Source organism: Gymnoscopelus microlampas (assembly GCF_963454915.1).
Source record: "Gymnoscopelus microlampas genome assembly, chromosome: 3".
In the NCBI taxonomy this organism is placed as follows: Eukaryota; Metazoa; Chordata; class Actinopteri; order Myctophiformes; family Myctophidae; genus Gymnoscopelus; species Gymnoscopelus microlampas.
This window is the reverse complement of record NC_139940.1, coordinates 1543412-1565960: the sequence shown is the minus strand read 5'-3', so window position 1 is coordinate 1565960 and position 22549 is coordinate 1543412. Positions and strand designations below refer to the sequence as shown.

General features: G+C 44.6%; 1 protein-coding gene across 1 annotated transcript in view; it reads right to left on the bottom strand.

The window, feature by feature from the left end:
• kmt2bb (lysine (K)-specific methyltransferase 2Bb) overlaps positions 1–22549 on the bottom strand; it is a gene marked incomplete at its 5' end in the record, with an annotated part of 105750 nt that overhangs the window by 14554 nt on the left and 68647 nt on the right. Inside the window, 10 exons of the mRNA XM_084048675.1 lie at positions 318–3450; positions 3599–3754; positions 7478–7638; positions 9815–9893; positions 9995–10112; positions 14686–14844; positions 16770–16907; positions 18394–18497; positions 18946–19172; positions 21642–21718. Coding sequence (XP_083904801.1) covers positions 318–3450; positions 3599–3754; positions 7478–7638; positions 9815–9893; positions 9995–10112; positions 14686–14844; positions 16770–16907; positions 18394–18497; positions 18946–19172; positions 21642–21718 — 4352 coding nt within the window. The remainder of the gene's footprint in view (positions 1–317; positions 3451–3598; positions 3755–7477; positions 7639–9814; positions 9894–9994; positions 10113–14685; positions 14845–16769; positions 16908–18393; positions 18498–18945; positions 19173–21641; positions 21719–22549) is intronic.

Below are 22549 nucleotides of genomic sequence, written 5' to 3'. Positions count from 1 at the left end.
TGATAGTAATCATTGCTATAGAGTGTTTGTTCAGTAACAGTGTTAAATAGATCTATATTGTGATAGTAATCATTGCTATAGAGTGTTTGTTCAGTAACAGTGTTAAATAGATCTATATTGTGATAGTAATCATTACTATAGAGTGTTTGTTCAGTAACGGTGTTAAATAGCTCTATATTGTGATAGTAATCATTACTATAGTGTTTGTTCAGTAACAGTGTTAAATAGCTCTATATTGTGATAGTACTCATTGCTATAGAGTGTTTGTTCAGTAACACGTCACAGGAAGGTGTTTAAGGAGGACATAGAACTCTCACCCTGAGCTGTCTGAGTCACTGCAGGGCTCCTGCTTCAGCTTGTCCAGGTCCAGCACTCCTTTCACCGTGGGGGTCTTGATGCGGACCCCCGAGGCCCTGCTGGACACGGACATGCTGGCGAAGGTGGGCGGCGCGTGCAGGCGCTCCTTCTCGGCCAGGCTGGGGGGCTCGGGCTCCAGGAAGTCCACCCTGGCCTTCTTGGAGACGTAGCGGTCGGACAGCGAGGAGACCCTCTTCATGCGGACGTGGGTGCGGGGCCGGGGGGGCGGCGGCGAGGCCAACGCGGCGGGGGGGGGCGGCGCCGGCAGAACCAGAGTGTCGGGGTCGATCAGCAGGTCGGGGGGGAGGACCAGGGAGGACGGGCTGAGGGTCCGAGGCCCGCTCCACTTGGGGGTGTAGTGGCTGGCCATGGCCTCGTTGATGATGGCCTGGGCGCTCTCTGGGCCCGGGTTGCGGGGGGGATGATTCTCCGCCGCGGGGAGGAGGGGCTTGAGAAGCTCCGACGCCGCCTTATTGGCCGACTTCGACTTCCTGGAGGCGGAAGGCTCCTTCTTCTTCTTGGGTTTCTTGATCTCGGGGAGGACGCCGTCGACGACGGCGGCCGGCGGCGCCTTGGAGTTCTTCTTCTTGGTCTTCTTGGCCTTGGCGGACGCCGTGGCGCCGTTGTTGTTGTGCGTGAGGAGCTGGGTGATGGCGGAGGAGGCGGGGTTGTTGACGATGGGCGTGACCTGGAGGGGCAGCGAGGCCGTCATGTTGGCGCAGGGCAGCGACAGCGGCGGGACGACGCTCATGTTGCCCGCCGCGGCCAGCGTGGCCGACAGGGCGTTGCTCTGCAGCAGGCTGGCGATCTGCGTCACACAGTTGTAGGAGGAGGAGTTGGGCGAGGGCAGCTGGAAGGTGTTGCTCTCCGGGTTCTTCACGAAGATCTGGCCCAGGCGGTTCACCAGCAGCACGTGGGGCGTGGGGTCCACGTTGGGACCGCCCACCTCCTTCACGGTGAGGATGGCGTGGCCCGGCAGAGCCTGGGACACCAGGTGGGGCTGCTGGGCCGGCTCCAGGGCCGGCCGGGGCGTGGCGAAGTTGATGGAGATGGTGTGGCCCGAGGTGGCTTCCTTCTGCACAGAGGACGAGGTGTAGCCGTTGATCAGCATGGGGGGCGCCGAGGCGGGCGGGACAGACGGACACTGGGCGGACAGGGTGACGGAGGGACACTGGGTGGACAGCGTCACGGGCACAGAGGACACGGACGACACGGAGGAAGACACGATGGTTATTGCCGCGGAACCCAAGGGCTGCGTCTGTGTGGAGTACATATGTGGCACGGTTCCGTACGGCGCCACCGGGTGGCTGGTGGTGCTGGACGTGGCAGACAGCAGGGGGTCGTTCTGAGGGAGCGCGTTCAGAGCCGGAGGAGCGAAGGGGCTCAGTTTGGTGCACAGACAGTCCAGGGGCGTCAGGGCGGACGAGTCTTGCGCGGCGGATGCCGCGACCGGCTGGAGGGTGATGCTCGCCGTCAGAGGGGTCTGGTGGTCGAAGCCGGGCAAGGAGGGGTTAATGTTCAGAGGGTCCACGAGGACCTGAGCGGGATGGGGCATCTCTGCGGGCATGAGGGACGAGGGCTGCAGGAGGTCCAACAGGGACCCCTGGCCGTCGTCCGCGGCGTACGCTAACGAAGGGTCTCCGTCGGGGTCCAGGGAGGCCGCGTCCTCCAGCAGAGGGACCAGCTCGGTGAGGTGGGCGCTGGGGGAGGAGGGGGGGTCGCACCGCTCCAGGACGAGAGGCGTCGTTTCCGAGGCGAACTCCGAGCCGGGCCCGTGGTGGAACAGGTGTTCTGGGTGGGCTGTGGCTTCAGGCACGTTGGTACTGTTTAAAGTGGCTTCCTGTGCCACGGGGTGAGCTTCTAGAGGAGTGCTGGAGCTCTGCTGCTGCGTGGTGAGCAGCGAGGCGGCGGGACTCTGTGGAGGAACCGGGACGCCGTCGGCCTCGTCCATGTGACCGCCGTCGGCGTCCGAGGAGGGCGGGCCGTTGGCCGGGGTTCCGCCGGCAGAACAAACGGGAACCGACGGGGGGGTCAGCCTGTCCGAGGAGGAGGACGTCCTGGGGACTTCCGGGCTGCCGGCGCTCGGACCGTTACTGGAAGCCTCCGGCTCAGACGGAGCGGTTTTGCTCTGAGCCGCTTTAGAGCCCTTGACCTTCAGGGCGCCGTTGTTGGCGGCTACGCTGGCGTCGCTCTCCGTACCGTCGTCCACGCCGTCCAGCTGAGGAATGGGCCTGGGGGGGGCGGCGGGGGGCGAGGAGGGGGACGAGGGTTGATCTCTTCCCCCGGCGCGGCCGGTGACTATCGTGCGGGAGAAGTCGAAATAGTGCTCCATGTCCTCGTCGGACGAGCTGTTGTTGGCCAGCTTGTCCTGTCTGGCGGCGGGCGGCGCACGCGGCAGAGACTTCACGCGAGACTTCCTCTTGTGAACCTCCCGCGCGCGGCCCCAGAACTCCTCCTGGTTGCCGTCGCCCTCCACCACGATCTGGGCCTCGCAGTTCATGGCCACGCCTTCGTTCAGGAGAGTCTCTTCGATCTCCAGCTCCGTCGTCTTCAGCTCGGCGTCCTCCGTCATGTCGGGGTCTTTGTGGAACGAGTCCCTTGAGGGCGACGAGGCGCCGTTCGCCGCCGAAACGTCCTCGGGCTCCGGAGACGCCAGGAAGTTGTGCGGCACTTCCACCGAGTCCGTCTGGCTCAGGTCGAACGACAGCCGGGGGCGGGGCGAATGCTGGACCGTGGGCGAGAAGGACAGGCCCCCCCCCACGCCGTCCTGCCACGGCGGGTAGGGGAACATCCCTGAGGTAGCGCGGGCGGAGGAGGAGGAGGCGCTTCGGCCGCCGGCGCCGCCGGGGCGCGGCGAGGGAGACGTCAGCAGAAGGCCGTCGGAGGCGCCGAGGGGGAAGAGCGGGGAGGTGGGCAGGGACGACTTGTTTGCTGCGCGGAGCGTGATGGGCCCGGGGCCGGCGTGGGGGCCCAGGGGGGGAGGGGAGATGTGGCTGCGGAGCGCCGGGGGCTGCGAGTGGGGGCTGTGGCGCCGCGGTCGGCGAGTTTCCTCCAGGTCACTTATGGTCAATATGTGGTGAGGTTTACGAGCCACTAAAATACAAAAACAAACACATTAAACACTCAAAGAATGTTGTGGTCATGAGTAACTAGAGAGAAACTAACTGAATGACTAGGGTGGTAACATTGGATTCAAAGTATTGCTGGACTTGGACATGTTTCACATGTATTGGTGGTTTACCTGGCTTAGGCAAAGGCCGGAACATTCCTCCAGCCGGCCTCCTGGGCATCTTTGGCCTGGCCCCGGGTTCAGGTTTGGAGGAGGGGGCTGGGTTGCTGGAGGACACCTCAGACGGGGGATGGGATTCGGGTGTGACCGTCTCTTGGGCTTCAGATTCTGGTAGAAAGAGAAAAAAAAAAGGTGTCATTTTCCAGTTAGAACTGAACCTTTCTGTATCGTCCACAGATTCATGTGGCGTTACCTGCTGTACACATCCTTTTGTTTCACTTCACATGCTAAGGTGATAAACAAATTAACTAGTCTATGGTTGGGGGTGGCAAAATGGGGAGGAGCCAGGTGTGTCTTCGGGTACATACACACATGTCCGTTCACGACCGTACGGCGTCCGTTTCCGTTTGCGGAAACGGTATGAAACGGACACGAAACGGTCGCGAACGGACATGTGTGTATGTACCCTTCTCCATGTGGGACAGAAGGTCTTTTGATGCTGTGAGAATTGTTTGAAGTGGCTTGTATAAAACCTGTAACCATTAAGTGTGAGCTTTGAATTCAACGCTGGTAGGTTGCATACATTTCTTGTCCTGCTGAAATTGTAAGCTTTGAAGCTCCTTTTGATATCAAAATATATCACCCATTCTTCTCAAACTGTGAACGTGTCTCTGCCTTATTCTGTCCATCTTATTTGACTGAGTCCCCGTTCAGATTTCCCGGACAGTCCTCTCGTGGACACTGGGGGGTTAATTGTATTTAGTAGTTTGTTTTTTCATTCTCATGTGAGACTCCATGCCATGAGATCACATTCCTTCTCAGAAGTATGGTTTGTCAGCACATTATTTGCAATCATATCCTGATATACTTGTGCATTTTGTATGAGAGTGTTTGTTGTTTGGTTTATGTTGATGTCTCCCACGCAGAGTTGTGTTTGGTGCTGGACTAATGTTGGCCTCATGCTGTTTGTTTCATATTAACCACACAGGAGACAGTGTCTAGTGTTAGTCTCTAACTAGTGTTAACCCATTGGACTAAACCAAATTATAGAACAGCAAAAGGAAAACTACACATTGGAAAGAAGCAACACAAAAGCAGAGTAAACTAGAATGCTACCTGGACCTAAACAGAGAATATGCAGTGGCAGAATACCTGAGCACCGTGACCGACCCAAAACAAAGAAAAATCTTAACTAGGTACAGACTCAGTGAGCACAGTCTTGCGATCGAGAAAGGTCGTCACAGGCAGACCTGTATCCCGAGAGAAGACAGACTATGCACCCACTGCACACAAAAGGAAGTGGAAACCGAGCTACACTTCCTAACCGTCTGTCCATTGTACCAAGACATCAGAGACACATACTTCCCACAGATTACAACCACACACAGAGATTTTGAAAACATGACCAATGACAAAAAAACTCCCATATCTGCTGGGCGAAGTACAACAATGTGCAAACACAGCAGCAAGATTCGTGAGTTGCTGTGATAGGAGAAGGATATCGAACGGAACACAACCACCCTAAAGACTAATCATTGTGTATATTCCTGCACTATACCTGCACCCAGTGATCTTGATACATAGAAATTGATCTATTGAAGATTCTGACATTCAAATATTTTTTGTTGCTGTATTGTTGTATTGTGCTTTCTGCTTTGGCAATGTAAACGTATGTTTTCTCATGCCAATAAAGCCCTTTGAATTGAATAAAAATAGTCTCACCAGAAGGGGGACAGGGACAGCGTCTAGTGTTAGTCTCACCAGACAGGGGACAGGGACAGTGTCTAGGTGTTAGTCTCACCAGACAGGGGACAGGGACAGTGTCTCATAGGATAGAGGACAGTATCTATAGTGTCAGTCTCACCAGAAGGGGGACAGAGGACATTGTCTATAGTGTTAGTCTCACCAGACAGAGGACAGTATCTATAGTGTTAGTCTCACCAGAAGGGGGGCAGAGGACAGTATCTATAGTGTTAGTCTCACCAGACAGAGGACAGTATCTATAGTGTTAGTCTCACCAGAAGGGGGACAGAGGACAGTGTCTATAGTGTCAGTCTCACCAGACAGAGGACAGTATCTATAGTGTTAGTCTCACCAGAAGGGGGACAGAGGACAGTATCTATAGTGTCAGTCTCACCAGACAGAGGACAGTATCTATAGTGTCAGTCTCACCAGACAGAGGACAGTATCTATAGTGTCAGTCTCACCAGACAGAGGACAGTATCTATAGTGTTAGTCTCACCAGACAGAGGACAGTATCTATAGTGTTAGTCTCACCAGACAGAGGACAGTATCTATAGTGTTAGTCTCACCAGACAGAGGACAGTATCTATAGTGTTAGTCTCACCAGACAGAGGACAGAGGACAGTGTCTATAGTGTCAGTCTCACCAGACAGAGGACAGAGGACAGTATCTATAGTGTCAGTCTCACCAGACAGAGGACAGTATCTATAGTGTCAGTCTCACCAGACAGAGGACAGTATCTATAGTGTCAGTCTCACCAGACAGAGGACAGAGGACAGTATCTATAGTGTCAGTCTCACCAGACAGAGGACAGAGGACAGTGTCTATAGTGTCAGTCTCACCAGACAGAGGACAGTATCTATAGTGTCAGTCTCACCAGACAGAGGACAGTATCTATAGTGTTAGTCTCACCAGACAGAGGACAGAGGACAGTGTCTATAGTGTCAGTCTCACCAGACAGAGGACAGAGGACAGTATCTATAGTGTCAGTCTCACCAGACAGAGGACAGAGGACAGTGTCTATAGTGTCAGTCTCACCAGACAGAGGACAGTATCTATAGTGTCAGTCTCACCAGACAGAGGACAGAGGACAGTATCTATAGTGTCAGTCTCACCAGACAGAGGACAGAGGACAGTGTCTATAGTGTCAGTCTCACCAGACAGAGGACAGTATCTATAGTGTCAGTCTCACCAGACAGAGGACAGTATCTATAGTGTTAGTCTCACCAGACAGAGGACAGAGGACAGTGTCTATAGTGTCAGTCTCACCAGACAGAGGACAGAGGACAGTATCTATAGTGTCAGTCTCACCAGACAGAGGACAGAGGACAGTGTCTATAGTGTCAGTCTCACCAGACAGAGGACAGTATCTATAGTGTCAGTCTCACCAGACAGAGGACAGAGGACAGTATCTATAGTGTCAGTCTCACCAGAAGGGGGACAGAGGACAGTATCTATAGTGTCAGTCTCACCAGACAGAGGACAGTATCTATAGTGTTAGTCTCACCAGACAGAGGACAGAGGACAGTATCTATAGTGTCAGTCTCACCAGACAGAGGACAGTATCTATAGTGTCAGTCTCACCAGACAGAGGACAGTATCTATAGTGTCAGTCTCACCAGACAGAGGACAGTATCTATAGTGTCAGTCTCACCAGACAGAGGACAGAGGACAGTATCTATAGTGTCAGTCTCACCAGACAGAGGACAGAGGACAGTATCTATAGTGTCAGTCTCACCAGACAGAGGACAGTATCTATAGTGTTAGTCTCACCAGACAGAGGACAGAGGACAGTGTCTATAGTGTCAGTCTCACCAGACAGAGGACAGAGGACAGTATCTATAGTGTCAGTCTCACCAGACAGAGGACAGAGGACAGTATCTATAGTGTCAGTCTCACCAGACAGAGGACAGAGGACAGTATCTATAGTGTCAGTCTCACCAGACAGAGGACAGAGGACAGTATCTATAGTGTCAGTCTCACCAGACAGAGGACAGAGGACAGTATCTATAGTGTCAGTCTCACCAGACAGAGGACAGAGGACAGTATCTATAGTGTCAGTCTCACCAGACAGAGGACAGAGGACAGTATCTATAGTGTCAGTCTCACCAGAAGGGGGACAGAGGACAGATATAGTGTCAGTCTCACCAGACAGAGGACAGGGGCTGTGGGCGGTGGTGTGATTGTCTCCCTGATCAGGCAGCTCCTCTACAGGTTTCTCAGGGACCAGAGGACGGACCTCCTGGACAGTACAGGTGTATTTGCAGCGCCGTGTGGGGTTCACCGTGCTCCAGTACCAGCGAGAGCACCTGAGAGAGAGAGAGAGAGAGAGAGAGAGAGACGGGTGTTAACACATTAAACGCCAAGAACATAGTCCTACGGTCCATTAAATCCAACTGTTAAGCGTCGAGACCGTAGTGCTACGGTCCGTTTTTTTTTCCAATTTTCGACACGGACCATTTTCAGTGTAACACCACCGGAAACGGAACTATTTGCGATCCAGTTTTGCCGTTCCCGTCGGCCTCCATTCTAAAGCGCACACTAAAACTGCTTTTTCTCCCTTGTAGTTTTTTCTCCTCGGTCATCACTGTTTAACATAAACCGTTCTAACTACAACATGGCTGCCCCGTTTGACACGTGGTCTGCACTGGTAGACACAGGGCCATCTGCACGATATTTACAAACAGTGCATCGCGCATTCTAAAGGATTTTAACGGGGTCTATGGTGACGTGAAAAAAACAAAAAACAACAATAAAACCTTGGCACTGGTGAGCACATTATGAGATTAACCTATGGCGGACATTGGCGGTGGATGTGTTAACGGTGCATCGCCTTAAAGGACCACTTCACCCAATTTCAACCTGTCTTCATATAACTGGTCCTCACTGATGCTCATTATAATATAGTAACATGTCTGTCTGCTCACTAATAGAAACTGCAGGCTTTCTATTACTGTAAAGTTAGCATGCTATAATGGAAGCCATTGTTCTCACGTTAAGACAAATCTAAACTATTTTTTTTTTAATCTTGTTTGAAAAAATAAATCTGCCTAACGATGATGTCACTGGTAGGCGAGTTTCTGAAGTGTCCACAGCAGACATGGTACCATTTTATCATGATCATTAGTGAGGACTAATTGCATGAAGATAGGTTGAAAATGGGTGATGTTGTCTCAGAAAGGCATATTGTAGATCTTGCAGATCAGTAATTATTGCCAAAGAGATTTGGTGTGGTGGGGAAAAAGCAACAGAGCCACTTTCAGCATATTGAATATTTCATATGAAAAACGCCCTTTCCCTTAACACATCCACTGCCAGGCCCGTAGTCCTACGGGCCGTTAAATCCAACCGTTAACTGCCGTTTCCGTAGTCCTACGGGGCGGGTGTTTTCCCATGTTAAATCGTGCAGGTGCAGATTCCGGATTTTTTTTGCACTTCCGGTTTCGAAGGGGGCGGACCGGAAACGAAATAATACTGTTTCCGTTTTTTGTCCCGTCTCCGTTTCCTGTCTAGCGATCAACTTTGGACGCCATTATCTCGGCTTGTTGATTTTTCTCTCCGCATCCCCCATTGTAGCGTTTTGCTCTCGTTCTCCAAATTGGAGTGTCGGATCGCGGCACGGTTTTCAGCGTTTTGTTCCGTCGGGTCCCGTGTTTGTGTCGAACCAAATGAACGCGGATTTTAAACGGATTTAGCGGGGCCTATGACGGAATCAAAAAAACAAAAAAGGTAAGAAATAGCTTGGCACTACGATGGACGTTCTGAGATTAGCCGTTGGCAGTGGATGTGTTAAGAGAAGTGTTTTTATGTTTCAAGAGCCACAGGCTTTATGATCCACAGTAACATTTCTTTTTTATTGAAAAGTTTATTTTGAATATGGCAACTTTAAAAAAAAAAAACAATATAACAAATGAAAGCAATTCATTCAGATTAACAGATCAAACCACAGTGTTATGTTTTCCCAGAAACCGATGTCTCAAGATCTCGTCACAGTTCACCCACAGCTTGCTTTGGGAGTTCCAACTCTCAGCATGGGATTTATTAGTTATATTCAAACTGTCTGGGGGGTGGGTGGGGGGTGGGGGGGCAGAACGACGGTGGACGTCACAAATGTAAACATCCGGACTTGCGAGGCGCACAGTTGCTCCGATCTGCACTAAACTTGTGAAAGGCAGAGCCCTGAACTCGGGTCTGCCACTGACACTAGTCACACCAAGAAAACTAAATTGCACACATACGGGGGAGGTTGAAAATGGGTGAAGTTGTCCTTTAAACGTGTGTAAATATACTGTACTCTATGCATTTCTAAACCAAAAACCTGGGCCAAAAGCTCACACCACATCGCAATGCGAAGTGTTGTGAGCTGATAGATCTGCTATTTTCTCTGAATGTTCACCCCAGAAAAAGGACGCTAGGGTTCACGTGGTTAAGACATAAGATATAACACTATACTGAAACATGGAGAGAAAAAAAAGAGCAACTTACTGAAAACCCACAGGAAACAGTTTCCTTTTGCTAGCCGACAGCTCACTGAGGACACCTAGCTTGTCAATCTGTAAGGAACCTGAGGGAAGGAGGGACAACAACAGATCCTTTTTATGTTCTACAACCCTAAACAGTCAAGACGCTTCCACCAGGAACGAGGCAGGAAACGGTTCTACGTACCGATCATCAACTTGATGGTTTCTGGTTCCAGTTCAGTCAGGAACTTCCTGCGGAGACTGATGGCCTCAAAGTCCACGTACACCCTGCGGTTCACCTCGAACCCATGACCGTTTACCATCTGTACAAACACATTAGAATGACCGTTTACTATCTGTACAAACACATTAGAATGACCCTTTACCATCTGTACAAACACATTAGAATGACCGTTTACCATCTGTACAAACACATTAGAATGACCGTTTACCATCTGTACAAACACATTAGAATGACCCTTTACCATCTGTACAAACACATTAGAATGACCGTTTACTATCTGTACAAACACATTAGAATGACCCTTTACTATCTGTACAAACACATTAGAATGACCCTTTACCATCTGTACAAACACATTAGAATGACCGTTTACTATCTGTACAAACACATTAGAATGACCCTTTACCATCTGTACAAACACATTAGAATGACCCTTTACTATCTGTACAAACACATTAGAATGACCCTTTACCATCTGTACAAACACATTAGAATGACCCTTTACCATCTGTACAAACACATTAGAATGACCGTTTACTATCTGTACAAACACATTAGAATGACCCTTTACTATCTGTACAAACACATTATAATGACCGTTTACTATCTGTACAAACACATTAGAATGACCGTTTACTATCTGTACAAACACATTAGAATGACCGTTTACTATCTGTACAAACACATTAGAATGACCGTTTACTATCTGTACAAACACATTAGAATGACCCTTTACCATCTGTACAAACACATTAGAATGACCCTTTACTATCTGTACAAACACATTAGAATGACCCTTTACTATCTGTACAAACACATTAGAATGACCCTTTACTATCTGTACAAACACATTAGAATGACCTTTTACTATCTGTACAAACACATTAGAATGACCCTTTACTATCTGTACAAACACATTAGAATGACCTTTTACTATCTGTACAAACACATTAGAATGACCCTTTACTATCTGTACAAACACATTAGAATGACCCTTTACTATCTGTACAAACACATTAGAATGACCCTTTACTATCTGTACAAACACATTAGAATGACCTTTTACTATCTGTACAAACACATTAGAATGACCCTTTACTATCTGTACAAACACATTAGAATGACCCTTTACTATCTGTACAAACACATTAGAATGACCTTTTACTATCTGTACAAACACATTAGAATGACCGTTTACTATCTGTACAAACACATTAGAATGACCCTTTACCATCTGTACAAACACATTAGAATGACCCTTTACTATCTGTACAAACACATTAGAATGACCTTTTACTATCTGTACAAACACATTATAATGACCGTTTACTATCTGTACAAACACATTAGAATGACCCTTTACCATCTGTACAAACACATTATAATGACCGTTTACTATCTGTACAAACACATTAGAATGACCCTTTACCATCTGTACAAACACATTATAATGACCGTTTACTATCTGTACAAACACATTAGAATGACCCTTTACTATCTGTACAAACACATTAGAATGACCCTTTACTATCTGTACAAACACATTAGAATGACCCTTTACTATCTGTACAAACACATTAGAATGACCCTTTACCATCTGTACAAACACATTAAAATGACCGTTTACCATCTGTACAAACACATTAGAATGACCCTTTACTATCTGTACAAACACATTAGAATGACCGTTTACTATCTGTACAAACACATTAGAATGACCCTTTACCATCTGTACAAACACATTAGAATGACCCTTTACCATCTGTACAAACACATTAGAATGACCCTTTACCATCTGTACAAACACATTAGAATGACCCTTTACCATCTGTACAAACACATTAGAATGACCCTTTACTATCTGTACAAACACATTAGAATGACCCTTTACCATCTGTACAAACACATTAGAATGACCCTTTACCATCTGTACAAACACATTAGAATGACCCTTTACCATCTGTACAAACACATTAGAATGACCCTTTACCATCTGTACAAACACATTAGAATGACCCTTTACCATCTGTACAAACACATTAGAATGACCGTTTACTATCTGTACAAACACATTAGAATGACCCTTTACTATCTGTACAAACACATTAGAATGACCCTTTACTATCTGTACAAACACATTAGAATGACCGTTTACTATCTGTACAAACACATTAGAATGACCCTTTACCATCTGTACAAACACATTAGAATGACCTTTTACTATCTGTACAAACACATTAGAATGACCCTTTACTATCTGTACAAACACATTAGAATGACCCTTTACTATCTGTACAAACACATTAGAATGACCCTTTACTATCTGTACAAACACATTAGAATGACCTTTTACTATCTGTACAAACACATTAGAATGACCCTTTACCATCTGTACAAACACATTAGAATGACCCTTTACTATCTGTACAAACACATTAGAATGACCCTTTACTATCTGTACAAACACATTAGAATGACCGTTTACCATCTGTACAAACACATTAGAATGACCCTTTACTATCTGTACAAACACATTAGAATGACCCTTTACTATCTGTACAAACACATTAGAATGACCGTTTACCATCTGTACAAACACATTAGAATGACCCTTTACCATCTGTACAAACACATTAGAATGACCCTTTACTATCTGTACAAACACATTAGAATGACCCTTTACTATCTGTACAAACACATTAGAATGACCCTTTACCATCTGTACAAACACATTAGAATGACCGTTTACTATCTGTACAAACACATTAGAATGACCTTTTACTATCTGTACAAACACATTAGAATGACCCTTTACCATCTGTACAAACACATTAGAATGACCGTTTACCATCTGTACAAACACATTAGAATGACCTTTTACTATCTGTACAAACACATTAGAATGACCTTTTACTATCTGTACAAACACATTAGAATGACCCTTTACTATCTGTACAAACACATTAGAATGACCTTTTACTATCTGTACAAACACATTAGAATGACCTTTTACTATCTGTACAAACACATTAGAATGACCCTTTACTATCTGTACAAACACATTAGAATGACCCTTTACTATCTGTACAAACACATTAGAATGACCTTTTACTATCTGTACAAACACATTAGAATGACCCTTTACCATCTGTACAAACACATTATAATGACCGTTTACTATCTGTACAAACACATTAGAATGACCCTTTACTATCTGTACAAACACATTAGAATGACCCTTTACTATCTGTACAAACACATTAGAATGACCGTTTACTATCTGTACAAACACATTAGAATGACCCTTTACTATCTGTACAAACACATTAGAATGACCGTTTACTATCTGTACAAACACATTAGAATGACCCTTTACTATCTGTACAAACACATTAGAATGACCCTTTACTATCTGTACAAACACATTAGAATGACCCTTTACTATCTGTACAAACACATTAGAATGACCCTTTACTATCTGTACAAACACATTAGAATGACCGTTTACTATCTGTACAAACACATTAGAATGACCCTTTACTATCTGTACAAACACATTAGAATGACCCTTTACCATCTGTACAAACACATTAGAATGACCGTTTACTATCTGTACAAACACATTAGAATGACCGTTTACTATCTGTACAAACACATTAGAATGACCGTTTACTATCTGTACAAACACATTAAAATGACCGTTTACTATCTGTACAAACACATTAGAATGACCGTTTACCATCTGTACAAACACATTAGAATGACCCTTTACCATCTGTACAAACACATTAGAATGACCGTTTACTATCTGTACAAACACATTAGAATGACCCTTTACCATCTGTACAAACACATTAGAATGACCGTTTACCATCTGTACAAACACATTAGAATGACCCTTTACCATCTGTACAAACACATTAGAATGACCCTTTACTATCTGTACAAACACATTAGAATGACCGTTTACTATCTGTACAAACACATTAGAATGACCGTTTACCATCTGTACAAACACATTAGAATGACCTTTTACTATCTGTACAAACACATTAGAATGACCCTTTACCATCTGTACAAACACATTAGAATGACCGTTTACTATCTGTACAAACACATTAGAATGACCCTTTACCATCTGTACAAACACATTAGAATGACCCTTTACCATCTGTACAAACACATTAGAATGACCCTTTACCATCTGTACAAACACATTAGAATGACCCTTTACCATCTGTACAAACACATTAGAATGACCCTTTACTATCTGTACAAACACATTAGAATGACCCTTTACCATCTGTACAAACACATTAGAATGACCCTTTACCATCTGTACAAACACATTAGAATGACCCTTTACCATCTGTACAAACACATTAGATTAGCTATTAGCTATTTTTGAATAGCCAAAGAAATCTAAAATGACGGATATGCGTCCCCCGTTAACAGTAATACTTTCCACTGGGCAGGTGTCTGTGTTTGTAACAGTAGTTTTAGAGTGTAGGGTAACAGTAATACCTTTCCACTGAGCAGGTGTCTGTGTTTGTAACAGTAGTTTTAGAGTGTAGGGTAACAGTAATACCTTTCCACTGAGCAGGTGTCTGTGTTTGTAACAGTAGTTTTAGAGTGTAGGGTAACAGTAATACCTTTCCACTGAGCAGGTGTCTGTGTTTGTAACAGTACACCTTCTTGTCGTCCTGGAACACACAGTGTCGGGAGCGAGCGCACATGAAGTGGTAGTTACTCTGACAGGAAGTGAGGCAGCAGCCCACCGTGGCGCCAGTCTGGTTGCAGCGCTCGCACCGCTGGAGGAACAACAACAACAATGTTCAGTTAAAGATCAATCACAACGTTCAGTTAAAGATCAATCACAATGATCAGTTAAAGATCAATCACAATGTTCAGTTTAAGATCAATCACAATGTTCAGTTAAAGATCAATCACAATGATCAGTTAAAGATCAATCACAATGTTCAGTTAAAGATCAATCACAATGATCAGTTAAAGATCAATCACAATGTTCAGTTAAAGATCAATCACAATGATCAGTTAAAGATCAATCACAATGTTCAGTTAAAGATCAATCACAATGTTCAGTTAAAGATCAATCACAATGATCAGTTAAAGATCAATCACAATGATCAGTTAAAGATCAATCACAATGATCAGTTAAAGATCAATCACAATGTTCAGTTAAAGATCAATCACAATGTTCAGTTTAAGATCAATCACAATGTTCAGATAAGGGATGAAGAGTGACACTCAGAACTATCTGGCATAAAGGAAGGAAACAGCACCTCGTTTCCTAAATAATGATCAAAATGCTGAAGATGCTTCTGAACATGTATTCTATCGTTTGATCAATTCACATACCTTTGACCTCACCAAACACACAGGTTACACCTGGTTTATACTTGGTTGCATGCTGTGTCGCATACCTAAAATAGCAGATCTACAAGCTCACAATGTGTCGCAGTGCGATGCATTGTGAGCTTGTAGATCTGCTATTATCAGTGTGTAACAGTTATAAACTGACCATTAGACTAGTGACATCACTGTGTACATGTAGCAGAGAGTTATAAACTGACCATTAGACTAGTGACAGCACTGTGTATGTGTAGCAGAGAGTTATAAACTGACCATTAGACTAGTGACATCACTGTGTACATGTAGCAGAGAGTTATAAACTGACTATTAGACCTAGTGACAGCACTGTGTACATGTAGCAGAGAGTTATAAACTGACTATTAGACTAGTGACAACACTGTGTACGTGTAGCAGAGAGTTATAAACTGACCATTAGACCTAGTGACAGCACTGTGTACGTGTAGCAGAGAGTTATAAACTGACCATTAGACTAGTGACAGCACTGTGTACATGTAGCAGAGAGTTATAAACTGACCATTAGACTAGTGACAGCACTGTGTACATGTAGCAGAGAGTTAAACTGACCATTAGACTAGTGACAGCACTGTGTACATGTAGCAGAGAGTTATAAACTGACCATTAGACTAGTGACAGCACTGTGTACATGTAGCAGAGAGTTAAACTGACCATTAGACTAGTGACAGCACTGTGTACATGTAGCCGAGAGTTATAAACTGACCATTAGACTAGTGACATCACTGTGTACATGTAGCAGAGAGTTATAAACTGACCATTAGACTAGTGACAGCACTGTGTACATGTAGCATAGAGTTATAAACTGACCATTAGACTAGTGACATCACTGTGTACATGTAGCAGAGAGTTATAAACTGACCATTAGACTAGTGACAGCACTGTGTACATGTAGCATAGAGTTATAAACTGACCATTAGACTAGTGACAGCACTGTGTACATGTAGCATAGAGTTATAAACTGACCATTAGACTAGTGACAGCACTGTGTACATGTAGCATAGAGTTATAAACTGACCATTAGACTAGTGACAGCACTGTGTACATGTAGCAGAGAGTTATAAACTGACCATTAGACTAGTGACAGCACTGTGTACATGTAGCATAGAGTTATAAACTGACCATTAGACTAGTGACAGCACTGTGTACATGTAGCATAGAGTTATAAACTGACCATTAGACTAGTGACAGCACTGTGTACATGTAGCAGAGAGTTATAAACTGACCATTAGACTAGTGACAGCACTGTGTACATGTAGCAGAGAGTTATAAACTGACCATTAGACTAGTGACAACACTGTGTACATGTAGCAGAGAGTTATAAACTGACCATTAGACGTCCCCTCGTGACAGCACTGTGTACGTGTAGCAGAGAGCCGTTGTCCTCTTCAAAGACCTCAGCTGACCACAAACAGCAGTTGACATGAGCCCACTCATTCTGACCCAGGTACAGCAACCTGCCCGCTTCCTGTGGACACACACACACACACACACACACACACACACACACAATAAAGAGATGAATGAGAGTCGATACGGATGTGCATCTTTTCCTGTCTGAGGATACAGAACTTCTAAGTATCCTCGTACACATGTTGCCCATGGTTATGTAAACAATACAGTCAATGGTACAGTTGAATGCATGCACACACAAATTGAGCTGTTGTCTTAAAGGAGACACACCATGAATTTCACTTTTTTGGTATTTTTTGGGCTCCCCAATGTCTCTTGTACCCCAAAAAATATATTTTTTTAATATTCAGTCGTTCATTCTCATTTCAGAGATTTTCAGAATGGGCGTGTCTAAACAGGCCATCTCAGAATGGCAAGTTTGCTTACCTCACCAAACTTTCTGCCCATGTATTTTGCCAGACAGAATTGCTCAGTACTGCAGTACAGCACCCCTCTGCCCAACAGGACGTTTTGGTATTGCAGCTGAAAGTGCTTTATAAGCCTGAGAGAATTGACTTGGGATGAGTATATCTGAGTGTTGATTTAGGCTCAAACCTTTTGAAAATGGTTTGAGGGACATACACCATATGATATTAAATATCAAATATTTTTTTTAAATTCATGGTGTGTCTCCTTTAAAAAGAAAATGTTTTTACATTTCTTATAACTATTCAAATTGTATCCTTTACACTTGTGGTATTCATGGATAGAAACCACACCCCTAATATGGGCTTATCGTTATATTTGTATTCATTATAATTACAGTTGAGGATGAACACTTGAGCTGATTCATCTGTTTTTGTACTCTTTTAAAAAACTTTGAATTGCATCAGTCAGGTTGGATCAATGCATTGGAGGCCATCATAACGGGTTTTCTGATGCATAATGGATAATCATTAACCTCCTAAATGGGTTTCATCATCATTGTTATTTTTGCATAATCATCAGTATCCTTTCTGCATGTTTTGACACAAAACAGTAAGTCCCATGAGCAGTGGCGTGCACAGACATTTTGAGGGGCAGGTGCTCAAGTCAATTATACTTTTTTTTGTTTACTTGGTCTGCTCTTTTTTCCCTCTACATCTATACCTCTTTGCCAAAAATAGCAGATCTACAAGCTCACAACGCCTCGCAGCGCGAGGCGTTGTGGGCTTGTAGATCTGCTATTTTTGGCTAAAGTTCTCCTCAGAAAAGGGATGCTAGGTTTCGAGTGGTTATGGTAAAAATAAAAATCATATCACATAAAGATTTGGCGTACCCCCCCCTGTAGTAACTCTGAGGACCCCCTAGGGGTCCCGGACCCCCTGTTGAAGACCCCTGCTGTAAACTGAAAAAATAAAATAAAATAAAAAGATTTTTTTTTTCTTTCAAAAGGGCACTTCTGGTCAAGAGGGCAAAGGGCAGGTGCTCTAGCACCACCTAGAGTCTATCTGTGCACGTCCCTGCCCATGAGTACGAGTACAAGATAATTCCATCATGTCCCATAGTGCTCTGCTTCTTACATTAGGTTTGGCATCTCCATTCTTCTTGCACAAAGAGCACTGCCTCTCGTCGTCCTTGGTCCACCCTGTGTCCAGGTCTGCCTTGGACAGCCGGCCCCGTTTCCCTACACAGACAATGTGGAATGGGATGTGTTGGAGTTGGAATAGTAAAACAATAACGCAATAAAAAGAAACGGGACATTCTTCACACACACAGCTCAACAGGGTCTGGAAATATACTAGGACAAAAATGCCCGCCTGAAAATCATTAAAAACAAAACAATTAAGAAAATAAATCAAAGCGAAAGGTGGAAGAAATTGCTCCCAAGATGTTCTACCAAAATCACCTTATGATTAAGCTACATTTTACATGGGCATTCATAGTCCCAAAAAAAGGGTGATTTTCATTTATATGAATTGACATATTTTGCCTGGAAGGACCTGGCCACCATAGTGCCTCAAACAATACAGTAACTCACTGTAGTTCAGACACAGTGGAGCATTTCACAAAATTATGGTCACTTTTATATAGGAATTGACTGTCACGATGATATAGTTTATTTCCTTCCTTACCTTTGTACTTCAGCCTGAGGGCTCTGCTGTTCTTGAAGTGGTTTCTATTGGCTGCGTCACTGGACAGAGGGGAGGAAACCTCTTCCTGCTTGATCTCTATCGGGGGCACTTTGTTCCCCCCTAGCGGGACCCCCAGAGGGACCCTGGCCCTCTGCTCCTCCCTCTCACGCCACTGGGCGTACACATGCTCCGTGGTCGGGGGCTGAACGGCCTGGGACAGCGCCCCCCTGTGGTGGAAAGGAGGCGAGACAGACAGCGTTTCATGAAGCGGATTTAATTTGGTTATTTAACTTCATATTACACTATATAGTGAGAAACTTTGAAGGTGGAGAGGACCACTATATTAACACATTGCGTGCCAATCGCGTAGTTCTACACAAACCTAAATAATTAAAAAGATCTGCTATTTTTGCCATTTTTATACTGAATTATTTTTTGGTATTTATGAATTGGAATTCTGAAAAGTAAATAACCTGGCTTTGGCCAGCCACACATGGAGACTAAGGGGCCGTGTCCAGCAAGGCACAGAGTTCCAAATGTGACAATGTGACAACAATTCAAAACATTACAATGCTATCAGGAAAATAAATGCCTTAGTGGACACAGCCCTTTAATCATGCATGCCTCCATCTACTAAATTATTTTCATGGCTTAAAAATCCAGTTGGCATTGTTGGCATATCACCATATGAGTGCATTGGGTTTTTCAGACCATTTCTGATGTCAGAAATGACATCCAAAGGACCCTTCGCTAAGCCCCACCCACTCCACTCTGTGACTGGTGGTGCGGAGTTAGTCACACCCAGGCCTGGCAGCGCCTGGCAAACTTTGCTTCTCACCCATTGACTTGCATGTTAAATGACGGCTTTTCCCCTTAAAAATAATCGATCATTTAAGCAGCAATAGCTTCAAAATCTCTTCCAAATCTAGTCAACAAGGCGGCTATGCACTGGACAAATGTGCATGACATTGTTTCAATGAACTAAAAACACAGGAAATGTTAGAGGGAGTAATAGCCATGGATACACGACGGTCGACTGTCTCGACCGTCATGGATGAACTTCAACCTGGTGTTTGCACTTTCTCCATTTACGGCCCGTACATCTACAGAAACGTTCATATTTCAAATATAAAGTGCTTACCCCATGGCCACGGATGTTACATTTATGTACGGGTTCTCAAAAGTACCCGTATCATCCGTATTGTTCAATAAAAAGCATTTTAATCTGATCGGTGGCCATTTTCTCCATATGCGTTCAACTAAGCGACCCCATCGGTTGGTAGGTGTATTGCACTCTGATACATTATAACTCTATGAGAAAATGGCCATCGATCGGATTAAAATGCTTTTTATTGAACAACACAGAATATACAGGTACTTTTGAGAGTCCTGTGCATAATTTTAACATCCGTGGCCATAGCATAAGCAATTTACATTTGAAATCTGAACGTTTATATAGATGTACAGACCGTAAATGGAGAAAGTGCAAAGGCCAGGTTGAAGTTGATCCATGACTGTAACAGGAGTTTTCCTGTACCGCAGGGTAAGACTACAGTAGCAGTTAATAAATAGACAAACAAATGAATGAATATACTTTAACGTGCGGAATTCGAAACAGGCAGCGCTGGGATTCTGAATTTTGTTACGATTACGGTGATTAGTATCATTGACACCACCTGGGCGAGTGAGTCGTGTAACATTCCCAACGTTAAGCTGTATTCAACAACACAGGCACAGCCATAGCCTTCCAGTTTAAGCGCAGATTTCAGCTTGGGAAAAGAACCCTCCGGTTGTGGGTAAGTGGAATCTGTTGCTGGTTCATAGTCACCATTGCGTTATCGTGGTATTCGTATTCCTGTTCTTGCTATTATGTTGCAAATGATTGTGTGTGTGTGTGTGTGTGTGTGTGTGTGTGTGTGTGTGTGTGTGTGTGTGTGTGTGTGTGTGTGTGTGTGTGTGTGTGTGTGTGTGTGTGTGTGTGTGGGGGCGAAATAACATTGACAGCTATGGCAGGTGTCGAAAGTTTGCCAGACCTGTGCCAGGCTAACAACGGTTGCTAAGCTGGCATTGGACAATCGCTTTGGGGGTGGGGTTTAGCGCAGGGTCCATTCTGAATCTGAGCATGAAGCCATCATGTTCCAGTGAAATCGTTCCTGATCCCCATTTCACCCGTCTCATCTCGCCCCAAAATTGCACAATTTCAAAAGCATTGGTGTTGCTTAATGCATCGGTTCATCCTGGAACTACTCTAACAAGTGAGTAAATGTTTTTCCAAAGATTGCATCTGCTAGTGTTAAGATCACATTTCCCAACAAGCCACACATATCTATATCAGTTCCTGTGTAAAACATTCTGCTATTGCCTAAGTTATGTTAGTCGATATACAAGCTCACAACGCGTCACACACGCAACGTGCTGTGAGCTTGTGTTTTTCCGCTATGTTCCCGCCATATGACTAAGTATAAAAAATTGTCTCAATTGTAAAGGTTGTGTAAACATGAAGGTTCTCTGCACTCACCAAAAGCACACAAACCTAAACAGAGAACGTAATGTTTACCCCTGAACCAAACAACGGTACTTTTACCATCCAGCTGATCAATCTAGTACGTAGTAAACAGATAAATGGACTGATAGCCCTCTTATCAACCAGTGGAAAACATCAACACAAAGCAGCTCCATGGGAGACGGGCACTTACGTGGTGATGTCTTTGGTGCGAGGGTCCCATACTTTAGGGTCTTGACTGTTGAACCAGTTGAAGACTTCTTCTAGAAGCTGATGATGAAACACAGATTACAGCTGATTAACACATTGACTGCCATAGACGCAGATCTGTGTTCTATTGAATTAATCACTGGGCTCTCAGAACGCAAATCTGCGTTCTATTGTTTAATTGTGGTTTAATAGACGATCGCGCTGTTTTCTGTACATTCCGAGATCAGGTTCCCTTTCCACTTACTTCAGACTCACCCGGATGCAAAATCAGTGGGTTCCGTTTCCGGTTTTAGCTTGAAAAATGTGATTTATAGGCAAAATAGGGCAAAACAAGTTTTTTCACACGGTATAAAAAACAAACAGAGAGCTCCGGTTGTATATGTCTTTACTCTGGATGACGAACAGTTATCGTCGTTGTGTATGTCTACAGTCACCGGATATGACGTTTGCAGCCTGTTTGGGAGACGTAGAGAGAGAGAGAGAATGAACTGTTTGAGTGCTTCTCTATCTGTCGTGTGTGTTTATAAAACACAGCCAGACAAACGATTTTAATGGATATAACAATTCTGTGACCGGTTGAAAAGGGTTATAAAACAGAAATGGCTGGCACTGGGGTGAGTACATTATGAATAAACTCTGGGGGTTAATGTGTTAAGTGTTGTGTGGTCTCTGCAGCTCCAGTCTCACACAGAGCAGTAAAGCCTGCATGCTCTGAAGGACATTCAAGATGTATTTTATAAACACAACTTTTATATAACTCTTCAGCTCAGCAACTACTTTAATCCATTAACTCTTTAAGACCGGGAACGCATCTGTGTCATTTTTTTTTAGATTTCTTTGGCTATTCAAAAATAGCAAATCTACAGCTTGTAGATCTGCCATTTTTGAAAA